Here is a 23,227-nt window from a genome sequence, read left to right on the forward strand (position 1 = left end):
GTACAGTAGAGGACTTGCGGGGCCCTGGTGTTGAGGACTATTGTGGAGGAGGTGCTGTTGCCTATCCTGACAGATTGCGGTCTGTTAGTGAGGAAGTCAAGGATCCAGCTGCACAGGTAGGTGTCAAGTCCAAGATTGCACAGTTTGGTTATTAGTCTTGTCGGGATAATGGTGTTGAAGGCGGAGCTGTAGTCGATGAACAGCAGTCTGACATAGCTGTCCTCGTTGTCGAGGTGTTCGAGTATTGATTGTAGAGCCAGGGAGATTGCATCCGCTGTGGACCGGTTGCAGTGATAGGCAAATTGCAGTGGATCGAGACAGTCTGGAAGGCTGGAAGTGATCCATCTCATGACTAGCCGCTCGAAGCATTTCATGCTAACAGACATCAAGGCCACCAGTTGGTAGTCATTGAGGCAGGCTAACGTGTTCTTCTTTGCTACTGGTGTTATGGTGGTCCTCTTGAAGGAGGTGGGGACCTCAGAGCGGAGGAGTGAGGTGTTGAAGATATCTGCGAATACACTCGTCAGCTGGTCTGCGCAGGCTCTGAGTGCTCGCCCAGGGATTCTGTCGGAGCCCGTCGCTTTCCGTGGATTCACTTTCAAGAAGGCAGCTCTTACCTCTGAGGCTGTAATAGTGGGTATGGGTGTGTCCCAGGGCTGTTGGGGTGGGCGGCACTGATGCATTGGCTGACTGCTCAAAGCCGGCATAGAACTTGTTCAGATCATCGGGTAGGGCTGCTCCAGCCCCAGATCATAGATCATAGAATTTACAGTGCAGAAGGAGGCCATTTGGCCCATCGAGTCTGCACCGGCTCCTGGAAAGAGCACCCTACCCAAGGTTAACACCTCCACCCTATCCCCATCCCCATAACCCAGTAACCCCACCCAACATGGGCCTCACGGTAGCATGGTGGTTAGCATCAATGCTTCACAGCTCCAGGGTCCCAGGTTCGATTCCCGGCTGGGTCACTGTCTGTGTGGAGTCTGCACGTCCTCCCTGTGTGTGCGTGGGTTTCCTCCGGGTGCTCCGGTTTCCTCCCACAGTCCAAAGATGTGCGGATTAGGTGGATTGGCCATGCTAAATTGCCCGTAGTGTAAGGTTAATGGGGGGATTGTTGGGTTACGGGTATACGGGTTACGTGGGTTTAAGTAGGGTGATCATTGCTCGGCACAACATCGAGGGCCGAAGGGCCTGTTCTGTGCTGTACTGTTCTATGTTCTATATAACACTAAGGGCAATTTTGGACACTGAGGGCAATTTATCATGGCCAATCCACCTAACCTGCACATCTTTGGACTGTGGGAGGAAACCGGAGCACCCGGAGGAAACCCACGCACACACGGGGAGGATATGCAGACTCCGCACAGACAGTGACCCAAGCCGGAATCGAACCTGGGACCCTGGAGCTGTTAAGCGATTGTGCTATCCACAATGCTACCGTGCTGCCCCTTTGCAGTATTTTGCAGTAAATATACTTTGCAGTATATTTGCAGTAAAAAAATTTCACCAGTATCTGTACGGGCGAAAATTCACCATAGTGACGGACCATAAGCCGTTATTAGGGTTATTAAAAGAAGACAAGTCAATACCCCCGATCGCATCAGCTAGAATCCAACACTGGCTGTTGCTACTGGCGGCGTATAGATACGTTCTGGAGCACAGACCGGGAACGCGAGTAGCAAATGCAGATGCTTTGAGCAGACTTCCCCTCCTGGACACTCCGCCGCTAATACCAAAAGTAGTGGCGACAGTAATGACTCTAAATTTTTTGGACACTCTACCAGTGGACGCACAACATATTCGGTTGTGGACGCAAAAAGACCCAGTTTTAGTCAAGGTGAAGCATTTACTGCTAACAGGGGAACTGGAAAGACCAGTGGAGCCCCAGATGCGCTCATACTGGAGCAGAAGGGACCAAATAACCGTTGAAGACGGTATCCTATTATGGGGAGCCCGGGTAATAGTCCCAGCTCAGGGCCGTCGGGCAATCTTAACCGAGTTACATCATGGACACCCAGGGGTGTCTAAAATGAAGATGCTAGCTCGAAGCTACGTTTGGTGGCCATGATTGGACACAGACATAGCAGCCCTGGTACGTCGGTGCCAGGAGTGCCAACAGGGACAAAGAGTGCCACCAGCTGTGCCATTGCACCCGTGGGAATGGCCAGGCAGACCGTGGACCCGCCTGCATATTGACCACGCCGACCCTTTCATGGGCTCAATGTTTTTGGTGATAGCGGACGCCTACTCCAAATGGTTGGACGTCCACCGGGTAAACATGGCAAGCACAGCATCGACAATCGAAAAACTCAGGGCCTCGTTTGCAACACGTGGACTGCCGGAGGTATTGGTGTCGGATAATGGAACGACATTCACAAGTGGGGAATGAACATGACATGAACGCCTCTGTAATGACCTTCAATTAGCATTATTGGTTGGCCAATTGGAGTATGAGCTCCCTCAATGATAGCTCATTGAGGGGGCCCATATAAGCACCGTATGTAGGCTTTGTGAGCAGTCTTAAGTTGACTGGAATGCTAGCAGCACTGTTTGGAGCTGCTCTTGTATCTAGTTATTGGAAATAAATATTGGTGTGGTGACGAGACTCCTGCCTCCTGTGGATTATTACAGCCTCCATCTGGAACTTCAACAGGGATTGAACCCTTTGGTTGAGTCAATGTTTCCGATTGGGGAATACCCGCATTGTCTTCTTGGTGCACAGTTCTTGACACATTTGCTGATGAATTCTGTGACAGTGGTTGCGTACTCGTCCAGGTTAGCTGCCGCGGCCTTGAGTATGTACCAGTCCACAATTTCCAAGCAGTCGCGGAGGATGTCTTCAGATTCCTCGGACCAGCACTGCATGGTTTTCTTGACTGGCTCAGCACATATGGAGTTGCTGTTTGTAAGTCGGAAGTAGGAATACCGACTTGTGGTCAGATTTGCCAAAGTGTGATCGGGGAATGGAGCAGTAGGTCCATGTGATTCTCATGTTGCGGTGATTCAGGGTGTTTGCACCTCTGGTGGGGCAGGAGATATGTTGATGGAGTTTGGGTAGGACCTCCCTGAGGTTGGCCTGGTTGAAGTCTCCAGCCATAATTGTCAGGGCTTTGGGGTGATTTGTTTCTTGGTTATTGATGGTGGAATGTAGTTCGTCAAGTGCTTTCTTCACTTACGCCTGGGGTGGGATGTGGACTGCTGTGATGAGTACAGAGGTGAATTCACGTGGGAGTTAGGAGGGGCGACACTTCATAGATAGGTATTCTAGGTCTGGGAAGCAGTGGCAAGTTAGGGACACCACATCTGAGCACCAGGAGGGGTTGATGAGGAGGCAAATACCCCTGCCCTTCAACTTGCCTGAGGCCATTGTGCGGTCCATTTGGTGGATTGAAAACCTTCGGGTTGGATGGCGCAGTCTGGTGTGGCCGGAGTGAGCCATATCTCAGTGAAGCAGAGCACACAGCAGTTTCTCACTTCACTCTGGGAGGTAAGTCTAGTGTTGAGGTCATCCAGCTTGTTCTCCATCACTTGGATGTTTGCCAGGAGCACACTGGGGATAGGAGTCTTGAAGCCACGTAATTTAAGATTGAGTCTGCAAGTGAACCGCCACATCAGCCCCGCATCACCCGCCCCCCCCCCCCCCCCCAATTTACCCATTATAAATTAACAAATGCTTTCTCAATTCCTCCCAAAATGAGGCATATGGTCAACGACACAGCACATGAGCAAGGGAGGTAGTAAATGAATCCTGCTGTTCCGCATCATGACAGCCCAAATTCACCATTGGACCTGGGCTCACTGGACCCATTTTAAAATCAAACATTCTTTCTCTCGTCATAATTTTCATTTATATCATTTTAAGTTAAATAGAGCAAGTTATGTGCAGCAATTTGGGAAGCACAGTAGAGTTGTTTGAAGCCTAGTAGTAATGGGAGTGATCATGCCACAAATGACAGAGATATTACATCCATAGGCCAATTGCTCAGAGTGGGCACTGGGACGACACATATTCTGGAGTCAGTGAACCCCTTAGCCATACTTTAGCCTGAAGAGTGGCCTCTATATTTTAGAGAGTGAGCTGTGTGTTGGTGCTCATGGTACCTAAAGCTTAAAAATGAGATTAACCAATCCAGCAGTTTATCAAGTGAGTGATTGGTTTTCCTGGCACTCATCTGCAATTTTAGGGGGTGAACAAGCTGACACTCCATGCTGCTGACACCTTCCTCTAAAAACATGCAATAGTTTTTCTGAGGTTGCCCACAGTCAGCAACAACCAATCCTGCCCTTTGATGCTTTTGCTGTCATGTTGTCTGTAGATTGACTTTATGAACATGTTATACCCTTTTGCCAGTTCCAAAGTCTTGCTTCGCTGGTATGACTCCATTTGTAAACATGCTTTAGAAGTTCCATACAATCTCTCGTGATCCATCTATTGCCTAGACTACCCACTTGTCTTTCAAACCATATCAATATATGCTGCTGTACAACTCCCCAGACTGCTGCTGCACATCTTCAAACATTCTAAGTTTTCAAAAGCTGCAATATGGCAATTTCAAAATCCTCTGTCATACTTCAATGTTACATGAGTATTGCATTCAGGTAACACCAATAGTTAGTTAAATGAGTTGACCCTGGGATAATTTTAACTGAACCCACCTGATGAATAGTGTTGGCACAAGAGGGCAGGCAGAAGTAACGGCTCAGCAAAGCACTACTAGGACAAACAGCTCAGTGGAAAATTGGGTTCATTAACTTTAATCTGATGCTATTGTAAAAATATTTGACTTATGCAGACATGGAATGTAACAATTTGCATTTCTATAGAGACAGCTTTAAAACAACCAAATTAATATTTGAATTTATAGCTTTTAAATGTGGGCAAAGTTTTCCATTTGTGAAATTGCAGCAGGCGCCGGGGCAGAGAATCCATTTCCCCTCACGGAATCGGGACCGCCGCCGGTACCCCGATTCTGCGGGCCCCCAAAAGTGTATGCCGCGCCACGCAGCACCTATCTTGGACCATTGCTGGAGGCCCGTTCCGCCATTCTCCGCCCCCGACCGGCGGAAGTCCCAATGGCGTGGTCTGGTCGGGGACGGGCTGATCGGAGTGCAGAGGGCGCCTTACACGTTGCCGGACAATACTTGGGCGGGCAGTCAGGGTCGGGCACATGGCCAATCAGGGGCACTATGTTTAGGGTCCAGCTCCGCAGTCTGAGTCCGCCATGGAGCACAGCGTGGCCACTGGAGACCGCCGGCGTGCACATGCGTGGCCTCTGACCCGGATGTGCGAGGGCCCGTATCTGCAGGAAAAACTGAGAGATTTACGCCGGGTCCCTGCTAGCCCCCTGCAGGGCTAGGAATATATGGCCCTGGAGGTCACAGTCTTTATGACTGCGTGGGGACATAGTCCCAATAACAGAGAATCCAGCCCTAGGTTTTGATGCTCGCAAAGAATTGCGTGCAGTTCCTATTCCCGTTGGGGTCGCTATTCAGGGAGCAATTCTGGACATGCCAATTGACCAGCACTCTGCTGGCGCAAATGCTGAGCAATTCTCAGCCCAGCGAACCTTCTAACTGCTGGGGCCGGAGTTAGCGCCAGAGAGTCTGGCAGTTTTTTAAGTGTTCCACTTACCACACCCTCACTGTAGCCACCAAGATGTCTTATGAGAAGATCTGCCCCCCAAGGACGGAAGTCCGAGATGGACCCACTGCTCCATGCCAGTGTGGAGCGGAGGGACACCCTTTTCCCCAGGGTGGACTGCAGACTCAAGCCTGCCCTCTTGAACACTGCCTGGTAGATGGTGGCAGAGCCAGTCAGCACTGCCAGTCTCACAGGTGGAGACAGCTGGTGAACTGGAGAGGTGGGGGTCACTACTGAGTCCCCTACCCAGAGAGGGGCAGAAATCCAGGAATGGTTCCGAAGGCTGTGGTGCACAGGCTATGGTCGGGGTGAGCTTTTCTGGTCCTGTGCTTCCTCTGCAATGGGGCAGCACTTCTGAGGAGTGGCAACGTCTGATCGGCTCCTGATTTAGCTTGGCCTTTGCTGGTACAGCTGGGATATGAGCGTGTCCAGAGGAGCGGCCTGGATGGGCACCCTGATGATCAGAGGCTTTCTGAGTATTTAAAGGACACAGGTAGCACTCAGCAGTGTGAGCAGCCAGAAACCTGTCATTTACACCAAAGGGATGGATTTAAAATACAGACTGCAGCAATGGCGGTCTGAGCCAGGCCACTCCGATCCCGAGGGGGACACCTAAAGTCCATGGACTTGGCACCAAGTCACTATTCACTACTGCCCCTGGCCTAGGCAGCCACCACACAACACCCCCAGTAGTTTTTAATGGTTTTCCAGTGTTTTTTTAGTTTCCCACTCCCACTCCGCAGACATTGCACGTTTGTCATTACTTGTCGTATTCTGCTTGAGAGGAGCGGAGCATCTCGGGAGGGCGGAGCATACTGTGTCCAACCCACTAATCACATTTAAATGTATCCAGATGTCAGTTTTGCATGTCACTGCCAGCACGAGGTGCGTACCTCGTTATCACCTCAATGAGGGACCGGAGCATGTCCCCGAATCGGTGTCGGACGGGGAACTCGATTTTGGCCGGATGCCTGATTTTCCGCCCAATCGTAGTCACATTTGTGGCATTGCGAGCCGGAGAACTTCACCCAGTGTCTTCAATTTTTTTTTTTGGCATTGGAGATCATCTAAGTTTGGCTGGCGGTCAGCAGCACCACTCAAAGCTGCAGATTGGCTGTCCGACCTCTCGGAATCTCTCCAAATGGAGAAAATCTAATTTGCCATCCGAGGGTCAGACGACGGCTTCCACAGAACGTGGGAACTGTGGTGATATGCATCACTGTAGATACACAAGGGGTTAATGTAAGTACACGTAGACTAGCTAGACACTAGAGGGAGCACCAGAAACATGATTGACACACATACATTCAACCAGTAGGCCAGTAAGATAGGACACGGCCAATGGGCATTCATGATACACACACAGGTGACACTACCACAGGGGGACATTACACCAACCCATATATAAAGGACACAGCACACATGATCTGGCTCTTTCCAGTGGAGACACTCAGTGAGTATAGACACAGGGTTGATTGAACATCACACCCACCACGTGGATTGTAGCAGGCTGGTCGTCAATCTAAGTAGCTATAGAAGGATTAACAGTAGAGTTGAATCCAAGTAGGAGAATTGGTAATAGTTCAATAAACGTGTTGAAGTTATCTCCACGTCTGAACCTTCCTTTGTCAAAGTGCACATCAAGGAAGCAGCTTATGCTACGTCAAGAGCATAACAAGACAGGAGCCATTCATGCAATTGTTCCAGGACCTGTTTGTGGCCAATGAACAAGCAGAGGAATAGCCAGGTAGCCAAGAATCAGGGGACAGTCGCCAAAGCATGAGAGGGAGAGATAGACCGGGGGGGGGAGGGGGGGGGGGGGGGGGGGACACACACACAGCTAAACCCAAGAGGAACGAAAGGCGAATCACAGGGGGGTGGGGGGGGGGGGGAACAATAAAGGAGAACCAGGGAGGTGGAGGGGAGGCAAGGAAATGAGAGCCGGAAGGAAGGCATGGAATATAATAACGAACATAGCATCTCCAGAAGCAGGGAACGAGGTGCATAAAGACGAAAGGCGGGAGGAACGGCAGAAGCGGAGGTGAGCGCGAGACGACAGTGAGATCCATCCAGGAGAAACAAGCGACAACACCAACACCAAACCCATTCGAGTATTGCCCACTGTAATTGTTTCTCCAGCACCCAAATGTATATTTACCTCCCCGGTCTTCACCCCCCCTCACCACCAAGTCGCCTGCTTACGTGTTGCAAATAATTTTGCCAAGTGTACAGAGATGCTGCTGTTGAGCGGTGCAAAATACCCTACCAGTTATTCTATTTTATTTTTGATTGTATTTTTTTTATTATTTACGATTTTCTTTTCTTTGGTATGTTTGGGTGTGCTCTTCTCTTCTATTTATGTGTGTGTGTGTGTGTATATATCTCTTATACTGTGTACATAACGGTCAATATACTTTGTTCAAAAACCCAATAGAAAACATTTATTAAAAAAGCTAAGTAAGGAAATACAATGCTGCAAGAGAAGCATTTAATTCTGATCTTGAGGGATGCAACAAGTGCTCCGAGGTACAGTAGCGATCAGAGATCGTGCAAATCTGTCTGCATTGTCCTGCATCAAGCCCTTAAACCAAGATTAAATGACAGAGTATATTATAATATGTTATTATTCTCACAAGTCAGCTTATATTAACACAGCAATGAAGTTACTGTGAAAATCCCTTAGTTGCCACACTCCGGCGCCTGTTCGGTTACACAGAGGGAGAATTCAGAACGTCCAATTCACCTATCAAGCACGTCTTTCGGGACTTGTGGGAGGAAACTGGGGCATCCGGAGGAAACCCACGCAGACACTGGGAGAACTTGCAAACTCCACACAGTGACCCAAGCTGGGAATCAAACCTGGGACCCGAGTGCTGTCAAGCAAGAGTGCTAACCACTGTGTTACCATGCCACTATTTGCTTGTTTTATTGCTGCTTTGATTGTCTTTTGATTTGAGAAGATGTTTGAGGATTATTGTGCAAACTGTTGGTAAAACCTCTACCCTTCTTCCTAGGTGATGGAGATTAAAGGACAAATGATTCATGTACATGAATCAAACTCCATTCTTTTCCTGGGCTCACTATGTGTTGACAAACTGGAGGAGTTAATGGGACGTGGTTTGCATCTGTCAGACATACCCATCCATGATGCAACTCGTGATGTGATTTTAGTGGGTGAGCAAGCTAAGGCCCAGGATGGCCTAAAGAAACGCATGGACAAATTGAAAGCAACCCTTGAAAATGCACACCAAGCCTTGGAGGAAGAGAAGAAGAAGACTGTGGATTTACTTTATTCGATCTTCCCGGGTGACGTTGCCCAACAGCTTTGGCAGGGAAAATCAGTGCAGGCGAGGAAATTTGATGATGTTACCATGCTTTTCTCTGACATTGTTGGCTTCACAGCCATTTGTGCGCAGTGCACCCCAATGCAAGTGATTAGCATGCTGAATGAACTGTATACCAGATTTGACTACCAATGCGGAATCCTAGATGTATACAAGGTAATTGCACAACCCACTGATATTAAGATGGTAACCACTACCTGAAGATTGAATGACACTATAAGCTATTTATTTTTTAAATAGGCACTGGGGAATTAACTTGGTAATTGATTGAGCTTTACAGGAAGGTTGTCAGTCACAATTTCAATGATTAAATGTTAAGGAAAGGATGAGTCTGAAGCCCTAATTTATTTTCAAGCCTGCAGAGTAAAAATACAGGCTCTTCCAATTCCCCCAACACCCAGTTTGAATGCATTTTTATACTCTTTTAATGAAGCCCTAATACTCCCCCAATTGGACACTGCTGCGCTTAATTACCAAGGGGATGTTCACTGATGATTGCACAATGCTTAGCATAATTCACAACTCCTTAGATTCTAAAGCAGTCCAAATGCAACAAGACCTGAACAATATCCAGGCTTGGGGTGACAAGTTACATTTGTGCCACACAAATGCCAGGCACTGACCATCTCCAACAAAGGAGGATCTAACTATCACTCCTTGACATTCAATGGCATTACCATTGCTGAATCTGTCACTATCAACATCCTGAGGGCTTACCATTGACCAGAAACTGAACTGGACCAGCCATATAAATACTGTGGCTACAAGAACAAGTCAGAGACTAAGAATCCTGCCGTGAATAACTCACTCCCTGACTCCCCCAAAGCCTGTTCATCATCTACAAGGCACAAGTCTGGAGGGTGATGGAATACTCTACACTTGCCAGGAGTTTGACACCATTCAGGACAAAGTAGCTCGCTTGATTAGCATCCCTTCACAAACATTCATTCCATCCACCACTAACGCACAGTGGCAGCCATGTGTACCATCTACAAGATGCACTGCACAAACCCAACAATGAGAGAAAAATCTGCCCTCATTTCTAAACTTTTAAAAACTTTTACATGATATGGGTGTCTCTGGCTAGGCCAGCATTTGTTGCCCTTACCTAATTTTCCCTTGGACTGAATGGCTTGCTAGGCCATTTCAGAGGACATTTAAGAGTCAACCACATTGCTGTGGATCTGGTGTCACATGTAGGCCAGAGCAAGTAAGGGTGGCAGATTTCATTCCCTAAAGGATGTTGTGAATCCGATGGGTTTTTACGACAATCGACAATGGTTTCATGGTTATCATTATACTTTTAATTCCAGATGTTTATTGATTCAGATTTCATTATCTGCCATGGCAGCATTCTAACCTGGCTTCCCAGAGCATTATGCCGCATCTCTGGATTACTAAACCAGTGACAATATCACTATGCCAGCAGCTCCCCATTATATTCAGAATGCATATTGGTGATCTCATCTAATGTGACTTACTAAGCGTAACCTTGACATTTTTGTTCATTTTCATTTTGTGTAGGTATTGGAAGATGTTACCAAAGGGTTATTTGATGCTTCGGGTGAATCCTTAAAATCCACACAAAATCACGGCTTTATGTTCAGTAATATTACTGGTCAGGTTATCAACTGCATCCCATGTGTGAAATTGTATTTCACTCCAGAGTGTCAACATCGCCTTTGTGGCAACCAAATGCTAGTTCAAGCTAGAGTCAGTCAAATCCTTTAAGTTAAATGGCAGCATTACTGATGGGGCAATTCTCTGTGTGCAGTTCAGTGTCTGTTACCATAATAACCTTCCTTCTACAACTTTTGGGCGAATAAGGTTGTTAACGATGTGCGTGATCTCAGTTGAGCACACCCTTATTTTGTGAGATTTGATGGAATATATCACCGATTATTGGCTAAGCTCCTCCTCCCTTACATTTTGGATTTTATTTTCAGAAAGTGGTTCTATAACGTCTCTGTGGCTCTGCTCCTGGGGAAGATTGATTGAAGCAACAGACAATTGATTAGTCAAAATGCAGTAGCTGGAATTACTCATTTGTTTTTTGTTGTAATTTGCAATTTTTTTCCCTGGCTGGCAGACTTTTCCCAGGCTAGAAAAGCATTGTACAAGTCACTGATTAAATCACTCCGGATACCTGCAGCTAGAACTTTGTAGTGTTGAGAGTATACTCTTTGACAGCAGTGCTGATGGTTCTTAGTCCCTGTCAAGGCAGCACTGCTGCCTCATCTACTATATGATGCTGTTACCTCCATCCTAAACCAGTTTTATTTCATGCAGCAATTTGGGGCCAATGTCCTCAGAGGGGTCAAGCAGACCAGTGAGGGAAGACTTAAACTAGTAATGTTGAAAAACAGGCAATGTGAGAAAATTTAGAGAATTGACAATATGAAGGGACAAAGCCATCTAAAATAGTAAGCTCAAAGAGTGGTTGGAGTAATACATGACAGATAGAAGAGAGGTTAAAGATAAATTGTGTAGGAAACAAAATGAGGGAAAATCGAAGTAAGAAGTGTACTGAGGGATACAAAAGGTTATATTTACAGTTATATAAAGTATTGGAAATGACGTAACTGAACTAAGTTCACAATTTAGAAAAGAACGTCATGATATTGTAGCATTGGCAGAAACTTGACTTCAGCCAGAGTACAGTCATGCTAAGAGTGGAATGTTCTTAGTTCTGAAAATTTTCAGAAGAGAGAGAATAAGTAAAAAGAGAGGTGGCCAAAATTGTTTAAGAACATTATTAAAGCTGTAAAAAAGAAAGGTTTTATAGATAGTAGCACTTTCTCAGAGTCTGCTTAAAACAGCGAACAAGAAAGCATCTTGGAAGTACATTGTACATCATAAACAGGAAGCAAGAAAATAACATTTGTCGCCAATCTACGAGTGTTTTGCAGTAGTAACATGTATAAGTCGCTTTAAAGCTTAGAAAATTGGTTTGCTGATACAGTCTTGGTGTAAGAATAGATCCCTCTACTTTCAACTATGTTTTTTTTTGCAAACTTTATCTTTTTGGTGGCGGCCTGCATCATTACCTTTTCCTATTTGAAATTCTGCAGGTGGAAACAATAGGTGATGCATACTGTGTCGCTGGTGGATTACACAGAAAGAGCAGCAACCACACTAAACTCATAGCCCTGATGGCGCTGAAAATGATGGAACTATCTGAGGAGGTGCTGACACCCAATGAAAAACCCATTAAGGTGAGTAATGGGACTGGAGGCATAAATCATTCCTAACCTTTTTGAGATAAACTGTTCTTCCTTTGAACTAATCAGCTTCTAATAGTTTCATTTTGTAATTCATATAAATAACAGGAATATATCAACATTCAGTTATATCAAGACAAGACTGTGCAAACTTGTGTCTGCTTTAAGCTTAAACTAAAATTTATCTTGCATTGCATTTTGTCACAGTGGGTGACGTTCTAGTTGGTATTAGAGCTCATACATTTGTTACAGAATAATTCTGAAGATCCAGAAGCAACTTATCCCTGGAATTGATCAGGTACAAAATAAAAGAGTAAGACCAGTTTGCCTTAGTAACAAAGCTGTGAAACGCAGTCAGGAGAAAGAGAAAGCATATAAACCTCTTCTATGTTTGAGAAGTGAAGAGGATGGGGAGAATCTATTGAGATGGACTGAGGAATGGCACAAAACTGATCAGAATTCCAAAAAGAGATCAAGAGAGAAACATAGTTGGGAAAATGAAATGAAAATCGCTTATTGTCACAAGTAGGCTTCAATGAAGTTACTGTGAAAAGCCTCTAGTCGCCACAATCCGGCACCTGTTCGGGGAGGCTGGTACGGGAATTGAACCGTGCTGCTGGCCTGCCTTGGTCTGCTTTCAAAGCCAGCGATTTAGCCTAGTGTGCTAAACCAGCCCATAACATGAGAAAGTGGAGTCAGAAGATAGACCTGTTGAAGTGCTTACTTTTCAACAGTTCACAAAGGAAAACGAGGAGAAATGACTGAATTAGGGATTTAGTTTATGAAATGAAAGGTTTTATTGTTCAAGCTAGATAGATTCCAGCCTCATGAAGTTTTATCTCAGGGTTCTGAATGAATTTACTCAAAACAATTACAATACCTCTTGCTGATGTTCCTCAGGGTTCAGTGGACTGAAACTAAATTCCAAATAATTAAAAAATAGCAAATGTGATTCTCATTTTCGAAAAAACAGCAAGTGCAGAACCACCTTATTTCCACTATTCGGAAGTGTTTGAACATATAGTCCAAGATAATGTAAGGGGGCATTTTAAGGGGTTTGAAACCATAACCTTCTAAATCAGAGAGAGGGTTGCTACCACCGAGCAAAGGCTGACAGCCTATTGTGATATTGTGATGGAAAGGAGAGCGATAAATTGAACTTCTTTACACACTCGCTGTCCACAAGCGGGGATGTTTTGAATTATTTTTAAAACAGGCAGTGGCATGTTTCTTTTAAACCTTAATTTGTGGCTCTCTTCATAATGAACTCAGAAGGTCAGTTTATTTCATATTGAAACCTGGGGAAGACACAAACACACAGACACTTGTTGGAAAGATATATAAGGCGCTATTTAACAGGACAAAAACGGAGTCCTGTTTTGAGTGGGTATAGCAGGGTGTTCCTTGGTACCTGCAGCACTGGGAATGACACCTCTATTTAATGGTGTTTTGGCCTTTTTTGGCCTCAGCGAGGAATGCCCCGCCAAGGCAGAACTTATCCTAATTTCCTCCACTGATCTTTTGACCCCCCACTGCCACCCCACTATGACCTTCGGACCCCCCCCCCCCCCCCCCCCCCCACTGCACCCAACCTACCTCTTAGGGGATACTCAAGCCTCTCCCTACGCCACCTCTTAAGGGAAAGGCATCCCTGTTCCCTGACACTGACCATCTTGGCACTGCCACTTTGACACCCTGTCAGTGCCCCTGCCAGCCTGGTAGTACCACCTGTAATACTGTAGTAGAACATGCAGCTCTCATGTCATTTTCACAGGGAGACAAAGCCAATACTTGCATTTGTGAAGAGATTTTCTTCTGATATGCCAGTCATTCTCCAAAGCCTGCCTCGGCGGCAACTTTCATGACCTTCTTGTTCGATTTCCAAAGCCTTGTTCCTGTAACTGTCCAAAACATAATTCCTTCTCTCTCTCTCTCTCTTTAAGCTCTGGCCAGCACCTCAAACAAAGGTTTTCTGGGTTTCCAGACTTGAACTTATCATCGTTATCTTGGCTTATTTTCCAATCCCGTTTATACAAAAGAACAACCAACTAACCTCCCATTGATGGAGAAAGAGGTTATCAGACTCTGTAATGGGCTAATGGCTGGTCAGACAGGATGTCCGCAGGAACAATGGATCTGAGGCATCCTGTGTATTCCCACTAACAGATTTAAGTCTGACTGGGGCAATGTATGGGCGGCACAGAGGTTCACATTGTTGCTTCACTGCGCCAGGGTCCCAGGTTCGATTCCCGGCTTGGGGACAATGTCGGTGCGGAGTCTGCATGTTCTTCGTGTCCTCCGGGTGCTCCGGTTTCCTACCACAAGTCCCAAAAAGTGATGTTATTAGGTACTTTGGACATTCTAAATTCTCCCTGTGTACCCAAACAGGTGGTGGGATGTGGCAACTAGGGGCTTTTCATAGTAACTTCATTGCAGTGTTAATGTAACCCTACTTGTGACAATAAAGATTATTATACATTATATAACTCGGCCAGGTTTGAGCGTATACCTCTTGACTCTGTGCTAGCAGACTTTTTTTCCCCCTCAGTCTATTGATCCCTGCTGTTGGATGAAGTTCCCATGTCAGCTACTTCCTAGCCTTCAGTTCTCCATTCACTCTGTTGAGGAGTTCTATATTTTTTTATGCACATCAGCAATCTCCATTTGTACCTGTGCTTCATTGGCGAATTGAACTTGCATGTGTGTTGTCTAATGGAAACATCATTTCCGATAACTATATCCTGCGTAATTACTTTTATACGTCCCAAGTTATCCACCCACCCAGCTCTATGTGTCTGTAATCACTCTTTCAGGTCATTTTGATTTTCCTTCGGTAGGTAGGGAGGGGGCCCTGGATGAACCGGGGTGCACCTACCTTAAATAGTTACCCCCTTGGCCCACAGCGTCATCCACCACATCAGTGCAATACTGGGGAAAAATTGTACCAATCCACGCCCAGGTGGCCAGAGAATCATGGAGGTGAAAGAGAATCCGGTGCCTAGCCCGTTAATAGGATGCAAACAGGTCAAGTTGACCCGTTTACATTCTCCCTCTGGTGCGGGGCGCACACCTCGATGCCACCGCTAGAGGGAGGCCGGAGCATTGGAAATGGCCGGCACTGATCCCATTTTTTCCCTGTCGTTGGATTCCCTGCCACATCGGGAACTCTGCTATATCTTCATCACAACATACTTTCCTATCTATCTTTGTGCTGTCTTCAAATTTAGCTACCATACCTTTGCTCCTTTCATCTAAGTCATCAATGTAAATTGTAAAATGTTGAGGCCCAGCACAGACCCAGCAGGACTCCATTCATCAAATCCTGACAATCAGACAAAGACCTATATTTATATACTCTCTGTTTTCTGCGAGCCAGCCAATCTTCTATCCATGCCATATATTACCCCTACGCCGTGAACTTTTATTATCTGCAATAAACGTTGTGGCACCTGATCAAATGTCCTCTGGAAACCCAAGTACAGTTTGTCTACAGGCTCTCATTCATCCACAGCATATGTTACTCCTTCATAGAATTCCAAGAATTGATTAAACACGATTTGCCTTTCACAAAACTATGCTGACTTGACCCAATTACTTTGAGTTTTTTTCTAAATGTCCAGCTATAATCCCTTTAATCAATTCAAACACATTTCCCATGACAGACACCAAGCTAACTGACCTATAGTTTTGTGTTTTCTGCCTCCCTCTCTTCTTGAATGGGGGATTTATATTTGCTACTTTCCAGTCCGATGGAATCTTTTCAGAGTCTAGAGAATTTTGGAAAATTAACACCAACGCACTTACTCCCTCATTAACCTTCTCTTTCAAAACCCTAGGATGAAGTCCATCTGGACTCGGAGACTTCTCAGGAGCAGTTCCATCAGTTTTCTCATTACCACTTGCCTTGTGATTGTAATTTCACCTACGGCGCTGAGGACCCGGGTTCGAATCCCGGCCCTGGGTCACTATCTGTGTGGACTTTGCACATTCTCCCCGTGTCTGCGTGGGTTTCATTCCCACAACCCAAAGATGTGCAAGTTAGGTGGATTAGAACATAGAACATTAAAGCGCAGTACAGGCCCTTCGGCCCTCGATGTTGTGCCGTCCTGTGAAACCCCTCTAAAGTCCCTCTTCACTATTCCCTTATCGTCCATGTGCCTATCCAATGATCATTTGAATGCGTTTAGTGTTGGCAAGTCCACTACTGTTGCAGGCAGGGCATTCCACGCCCTTACTACTCTCTGAGTAAAGAACCTACCTCTGACATCTGTCCTATAACTATCTCCCCTCAATTTAAAGCAATGTCCCCTCGTGCTGGACATCACCATCTGAGGAAAATGGCTCTCAATGTCCACCCTATCTAATCCTCTGATCATCTTGTATGCCTCAATTAAGTCACCTCTTAACCTTCTTCTCTCTAACGAAAACAGCCTCAAGTCCTTCAGCCTTTCCTCATATGATCTTCCCTCCATACCAGGCAACATCCTTGTAAATCTCCTCTGTACCCTTTCCAATGCTTCCACATCCTTCCTATAATGTGGCGGCCAGAACTGCACGCAATACTCCAAATGCGGACGCACCAGAGTTTTGTACAACTGCAACATGACCTCATGGCTCCGAAACTCAATTCTTCTACCAATAAAATCTAACACACTGTACGCCTTCTTAACAACCCTCTCAATCTGGGTGGCAACTTTCAGGGATCTATGGACATGGACACCGAGATCTCTCTGCTTGTCCACACTACCAAGAATCTTACCATTAGCCCAGTACTCTGTCTTCGTTATTCCTTCCAAAATGAATCACCTCACACTTTTCTGCATTAAACTCCATTTGCCACATGTCAGCCCAGCTCTGCAGCTTATCTATGTCCCTCTGTAACTTGTAACATCCTTCTGCACTGTCCACAACTCCACCGACTTTAGTGTCATCTGCAAATTTACTCGCCCATCCTTCTATGCCCTCCTCCAGGTCATTTATAAAAATGACAAACAGCAGCGGCCCCAAAACAGATCCTTGTGTACACCACTAGTAACTGGACACCAGTCAGAACATTTCCCATCAACCACCACCCTTTGTCTTCTATCAGCTAGCCAATTTCTGATCCAAACTGCTAAATCACCCTGAATCCAATGCCTCTGTATTTTCTGCAATAGCCTACCGTGTGGAACCTTATCAAACACTTTACTGAAATCCATATACACCACATCAACTGCTTTACCCTCATCCACCTGTTTGGTCACCTTCTCGAAGAACTCAATGAGGTTTGTGAGGCACGACCTACCCTTCACAAAACCATGTTGACTATCTCTAATCAAATTATTCCTTTCTAGATGATTATACATCCTATCTCTTATAAACCTTTCCAAGACTTTTCCCACAACAGAAGTAAGGCTCAATGGTCTATAGTTACTGGGGTTATCTCTACTCCCCTTCTTGAACAAGGGGACAACATTTGCTATCCTCCAGTCTTCTGGCACTATTCCTGTAGACAAAGATGACTTAAAGATCAAACCCAAAGGCTCAGCAATCTCCTAACTCGCTTCCCAGAGAATCCTAGGATAAATCCCATCCAGCCCAGGGGACTTATATATTTTCACACTTTTCAGAATCACTAACACCTCTTCCTTATGAACCTCAAGCCCTTCTAGTCTCGTAGCCTGTATCTCAATATTCTCCTCGACAACTTTGTCTTTTTCCCGTGTGAATACAGATGAAAAATACTCATTTAGCTCCTCTCCTATCTCCTCGGACTCCACGCACAACTTCCCACTACTGTCCTTGACTGGCCCTACTCTTACCTTAGTCATTCTTTTATTCCTGACATATCTATAGAAAGCTTTAGGGTTATCCTTGATCCTACCTGCCAAAGACTTCTCATGTCCTCGCTTGGCTCTTCTTAGCTCTCTCTTTACAGCCTTCCTAGCTAACCTGTAGCTAACCTCAAGCGCCCTAACTGAACCATCACGTCTCATCGTTACATAAGCCTCCTTCTTCCTCTTGACAAATGTTTCATATCTTATTTTAATTGTATTTCATGTATGTATTTTAATTAGTGACTTAATTTTAGTATTCACTTAATTATGTTGCTTTTTTAAAATCTTGTATTGACTCATCTACTTAGTGTGCTGCACTGGAGAGTGTTAGTATCCACAATCGTAGTTTAGCAGCCACAAGTTGACGAGAAGCATGGAGATCATTTTTCTACATTTGAACAGGCTGTAGTTTTCCCAATAGAAAGATTCAAAACAAATTATTTACCAGACATCTTTTACAAAACCTGTCATTCACTTTGTCATTGACCTTACTGTAACCATGACATTTTGATCGTGCTGCCAAATTCAAAGAAATGGCGAACTTTGATTGATAGAATAAGAACATTGTGAATTACATATGCATTGAAGTTTTGTGTAAAAGTGTGACAATTGGACTAAAAAGGAATTGAGTTCTTTTGAAAAGAGTATTTGAAGAAATGATTGGAAAGTGAAGGTTCAATCTGGAGAAGATGGATAAATTACCCTGATTCAGGTGTATATTTGTACTGGAAACTCAAATACCAGCCAGCCAGGAAACAAATGGCTAGTAGGCATTTTGTTTCAAATAAATGAGTTGAAACAGGGAAAATACTGGCATCAGGGAAAGGGCAGAAAATATCTGCTTAAAGAGGCAGTCACACCACTGCTGGAAGTGTACAGACAAGACATTTAGAAATTTGAAAAGAAAACAGTTGAATCTTTGTGGAATTATCTAGGGAGAAGGTAATGGCATTATAGCTGGTGTAGATAGTGGCAGCATGGTGGCATAATGGTTAGCATTGCTGCCTCATGGCGCTGAAGTCCCAGGTTCGATCCCGGCTCTGGGTCACTGTCTGTGTGGAGTTTGCACATTCTCCCCGTGTTTGTATGGGTTTTTCCCCCACAACCCAAAGATGTGCAGGGTAGGTGGATTGGCCACGCTAAATTGCCCCTTAATTGAAAAAAATTAATTGGGTACTCTAAATTAAAAAAAATAAATAGCTGGCGTAGGTAGACCTTAGGGTAGTGTTTCTGGTTGAAGAATTTAAAACTAGTATCCATTTGGGAATAAGGTCTCACCTAGATGGATGGAAAGTTTATGAAATAAAGGTGGCTCTAGAAATGACAGAATATTATGAATTGACTCTCACACATATTAGTAACAAGTCCAGTTTAGAAACTAAAAAACAAACCGGAGAGATAAGCATTTATTCGTGAAAAGAAATCTGGTCCTAGTGAGGAAGAAGGCCAGGGTGAGGAAGAAGGCCAGGGTTAAAGACTGGCGCTCCTTGGGTTAGTAAAAGAGAATGTCCAGAGGATATGTTTGATTTGAGGGAACCCACTTGTTAGTTTTGTCATAAAAGAGGACATGTAAAGGCAGAATGTTGGAAGTGAAAAGGCAAAACTGTAATATTGGTACAGTTGTACAGTGTCCTGCCAAAGAATACTGTCAAGGTTGGTAAACGTTATGATAAGCTACTGTATTTTACTGATGGGGTAAATCAGGGTGCAGGAAATGTTTTCTGCTGACGGTGAGGCAGGCAAGTCAATTGTTATTCTTAGAGATACAGGAACAACACAGTCACTGATGATGGCAGGTCGTTTGAAGCTTGCTGAATAGCGAGGTATTGATATCGGGTATTGATAGAAATCATTTACTTTTTCCCTTTGCATTTTAAAATGTAACTACTTTAATGGACTTTATGCTATGGGAGTTGTTCCTAATTTACCTATGGAAGAGATTAATTTCTTGTCTTATGATCCTAGTTGCTGTTAATACTGGACAAGTCCAATCCCAGAGTCAAACCTGACTTGATAGATCCTAATTTATTTTAAAAGAAAACCATGGAGGAAAATGCTGAGCAAATCCACAGGAGTCTGCTGATGAAATTTTAATACAAACATAAACTATTTATTAAAACAAAAAAAGTGAACTAGATTATACCAGACAAAATAGTTGGAAAGATCTCAATACAAAAAAACTATTCCAATTCCCCCTATTCCTTTACCACTCTAATATCTTTACAGACTCCGTGAAAAGGTACCACTGGCTTGACACAAAGGCTTCTCGCTTGGGACTGCCATAGTTGCAAATGGTTTTCATCATGTGGATTCCTGAGCATTCATTTGATGCTTCTCACCCAACTCGGATCTCTTCCTCAGACACCCCAAAATTGCACGCTGAACTATTGTTTCTTCAACTGCAGTGCAAAGAAATGAATCCCCTAAGTTCAGTCTTCCTGTATCACCTCTGCTAGACTGGTCCCCTTGCTGAGTCCCATAACTGGTTATTCAATGAACTAATATCCAACTAGCCTTCTAGAAAACTTGAAATAGCTGTCTTCTCTCTGACATGCACACTGAACACCAACTTCTTTCAATGCCTGTCTTTTCTGTGCCAAAACTCCTGGAGCACTATTGCAGGATAACAGTGAAGCTTTTCTACTTGTTTGTTCTACTTAGTGTCACTGAACCCTCAACCCATTTTAACGCATCTATTTAACTTCAGTTGTTGTAAGATCTTATTAACAATGTGATTACAAGAGCGGCACGGTGACAGTGGTTAGCACTGCTGCATCACAGCGTCAGGGACCCAAGTTCAATTCCGGCCTTGGGTGACAGTCTGTGTGGAGTTTGCACTTTGTTCTCGTGCGTGAGTTTCCTCTGGGTGCTTCAGTTTCCTCCCACAGTCCAAAGATGTGCAGGTTATCTGCGTTGGCCATGCTAAATCGCCATTTAGTGTCTAAAGGTGTGCAAGTTAGATGCGGTTACATGGATAGGGTGGGGGAGTGAGTCCAGGTCAGGTGCTTTTTTACAGAGGCGGTGAAGACCCAATGAGCCAAACGGCCGCGCTCTACACTGTAGGAATTCTATGCATGTATCCAAACAAACCCAAAAGACATGAAACATTTAGTCACAAGTCTATCCAGACACCCAGGCACCAAGGTTCATAAACAAAACCTAAAGGAAACTGTAACAATTTTTGCCTTTCTTAACATACATATATATAAATTCAACTTTAAATTATACATTGTTCATAACATTTGTTGGGAAAATACTTGGCTAGGGATGAGGTACTGCTGTCTCTGGTACTTTTCAGAAAGGCTGAAGCTAATATTTCACAGAAAATTTGAGAGACTCGGAAAAAACAATTACTTTTTGAAAATCTGATGTTTGAATTTATATTCTGCCTGAAGATGTGTTGAAAGGGTCAAATCCTCAGCCTGCTAGTGTAAAAGGGACATTGGAACCTCAGGTTGAGGAGGAAATGTTAATGACAGTTGGAGAAGTTGTAAAGCAGCCTGAATTTAAAATGCATTGAGAGCCTGTGCAAGATATGGTAGAGCACATATAGTATTCAAGGCTAATGGTGAGACAAAAGACACGGATGCTTTGATGGGAAATGGAAAACCTGAGTTTAGTGTTAATGCTGTAAAGCTGCAGGAATGTATAAATACCCCTGGCCATAAGTTAGACATTCAGAAAGAGAAATCAGAACTTTTACCAAAAGGTAATTGAAATAAGCTTAGTTCAATGGAATACAGAGAAACGGAAGGAAAATAGGAGAATTTCTGAACAGAATAAAAAGGACTATAAAGTGCTCAGCTAAAAAACTATTCTCAAAGCATCTAAAGGTTGGATTGGATTTGTTTATTGTCACGTGTACCGAGGTACAATGAAAAGTATTTCTCTTTGTACAGTATCTTTAAGAAATGGGTGTTTATAAATGGATGTGTATATAAATATCTGTAGTAAGAATACCTTTAAGAAATGGGTGTTTATTACTGCAGTGATGTCAGAGAGGGGGTGGAGCTGGGCTGTCTGTCAGCTTTATACTTTTGTTTTAGGCTGTTTGCTGCAGAGTGTGTTTTAGTTTCATTTTCAGACCTGTATAGCTGCAGTCACAGCCAGAAGATGTATTAGAGTCTCTCTCTGTAATCAAAAGACTGTAAATAGATCCTGATGATTTAAAACTAATAACAGTAGTGACTTAACCTGATGTGCTTCTGGTAAAAGGTGTTTTAAGTCTTATGGATGTTGAAAGGAAAGCTTAAAGGATTACTTAGTGTTGTATTTTTTGGGGGTTGTATTTCAATTGATGGTTGCTAAGAAGTTCACTGTATGTTTTAAAAAAGTTAACTTGAGTTCATAGAATAAACATTGTTTCGTTTTAAAAATACTTTTCCATTTCCACTGTACCATTCCTGTAGAGTGGGCCATGTGCTCTCCATACCACAATCTATTAAAAGTTGTGGGTCAGGGGAACTCCATGATACACTTTGGGGTTTACTAAACCCTGGCCCACAACAGCAGCTCAAACAGATCATTTAGTACATGAAAAGAAAATATATAATAGGGCAACATAGGGCACACAATGTAAGATAAAAGAGAAAGGTTAGTGCTAGAATTAAAATGTAAGACATTAGTACGGTTATAGAAGATGTAAATAGAGGATCTGTGTGAGAGAGCTCACAGATAGTTGCCACGCTCTGGAGCCACCTTGGAAGAAGACTTTATCCAGCAGAAAATCATCCTGCATTTAAACAGGATGAGGTGAATTCAATTGTCCTTCACAACAAAGTGGATGTTTGGTTCGCTGTCAACTTTTTGAGACACTTGGACATGAAAAAACACAAGGAAGAAGATGAAGATCAGGAAATGAAAAGTAAGCAGCATGGTCAGAGCCTGTTTTTAAAGGTGAAGGCTGGGATTCTCCAACCCCACGCCAGGTCGGAGAATCGCTGGGGGGGGGGGGGGGGGGGGGGGGGGAGCGTGGGAATCGCGCGACGCCGGCCTGCCGGTTTTCCACCACTGATTCTCAGGTGCCCGGGATTGCTGGCGCGCCGGTTGGGGGGTCGCTGAAAGCGCCCACCCCCCCTGGCGATTCTCCGGGCGTTGACGGGCCGAATGCCCGCCGAGTTTGGCCGAGTCCCACAGGCGTAGATTACATATGGTCTTACCCAGCGGGACATCAGTGTTCAGCCTGCGGGGGCTGTCCCGGTGGGG

General features: G+C 44.6%; 1 protein-coding gene across 2 annotated transcripts in view; it reads left to right on the top strand.

The window, feature by feature from the left end:
* The window catches only part of gucy1a2 (guanylate cyclase 1, soluble, alpha 2), a 292,594-nt gene that overhangs the window by 212,123 nt on the left and 57,244 nt on the right, over positions 1 to 23,227 (top strand). For both annotated transcript variants that reach the window (XM_038818008.1, XM_038818009.1), the window contains exons 5-6: positions 8,656 to 9,141; positions 12,057 to 12,200. In XM_038818008.1, the coding sequence (XP_038673936.1) occupies positions 8,656 to 9,141; positions 12,057 to 12,200 (630 nt within the window). The remainder of the gene's footprint in view (positions 1 to 8,655; positions 9,142 to 12,056; positions 12,201 to 23,227) is intronic.

Source organism: Scyliorhinus canicula, chromosome 14 (assembly GCF_902713615.1).
Source record: "Scyliorhinus canicula chromosome 14, sScyCan1.1, whole genome shotgun sequence".
In the NCBI taxonomy this organism is placed as follows: domain Eukaryota; kingdom Metazoa; phylum Chordata; class Chondrichthyes; order Carcharhiniformes; family Scyliorhinidae; genus Scyliorhinus; species Scyliorhinus canicula.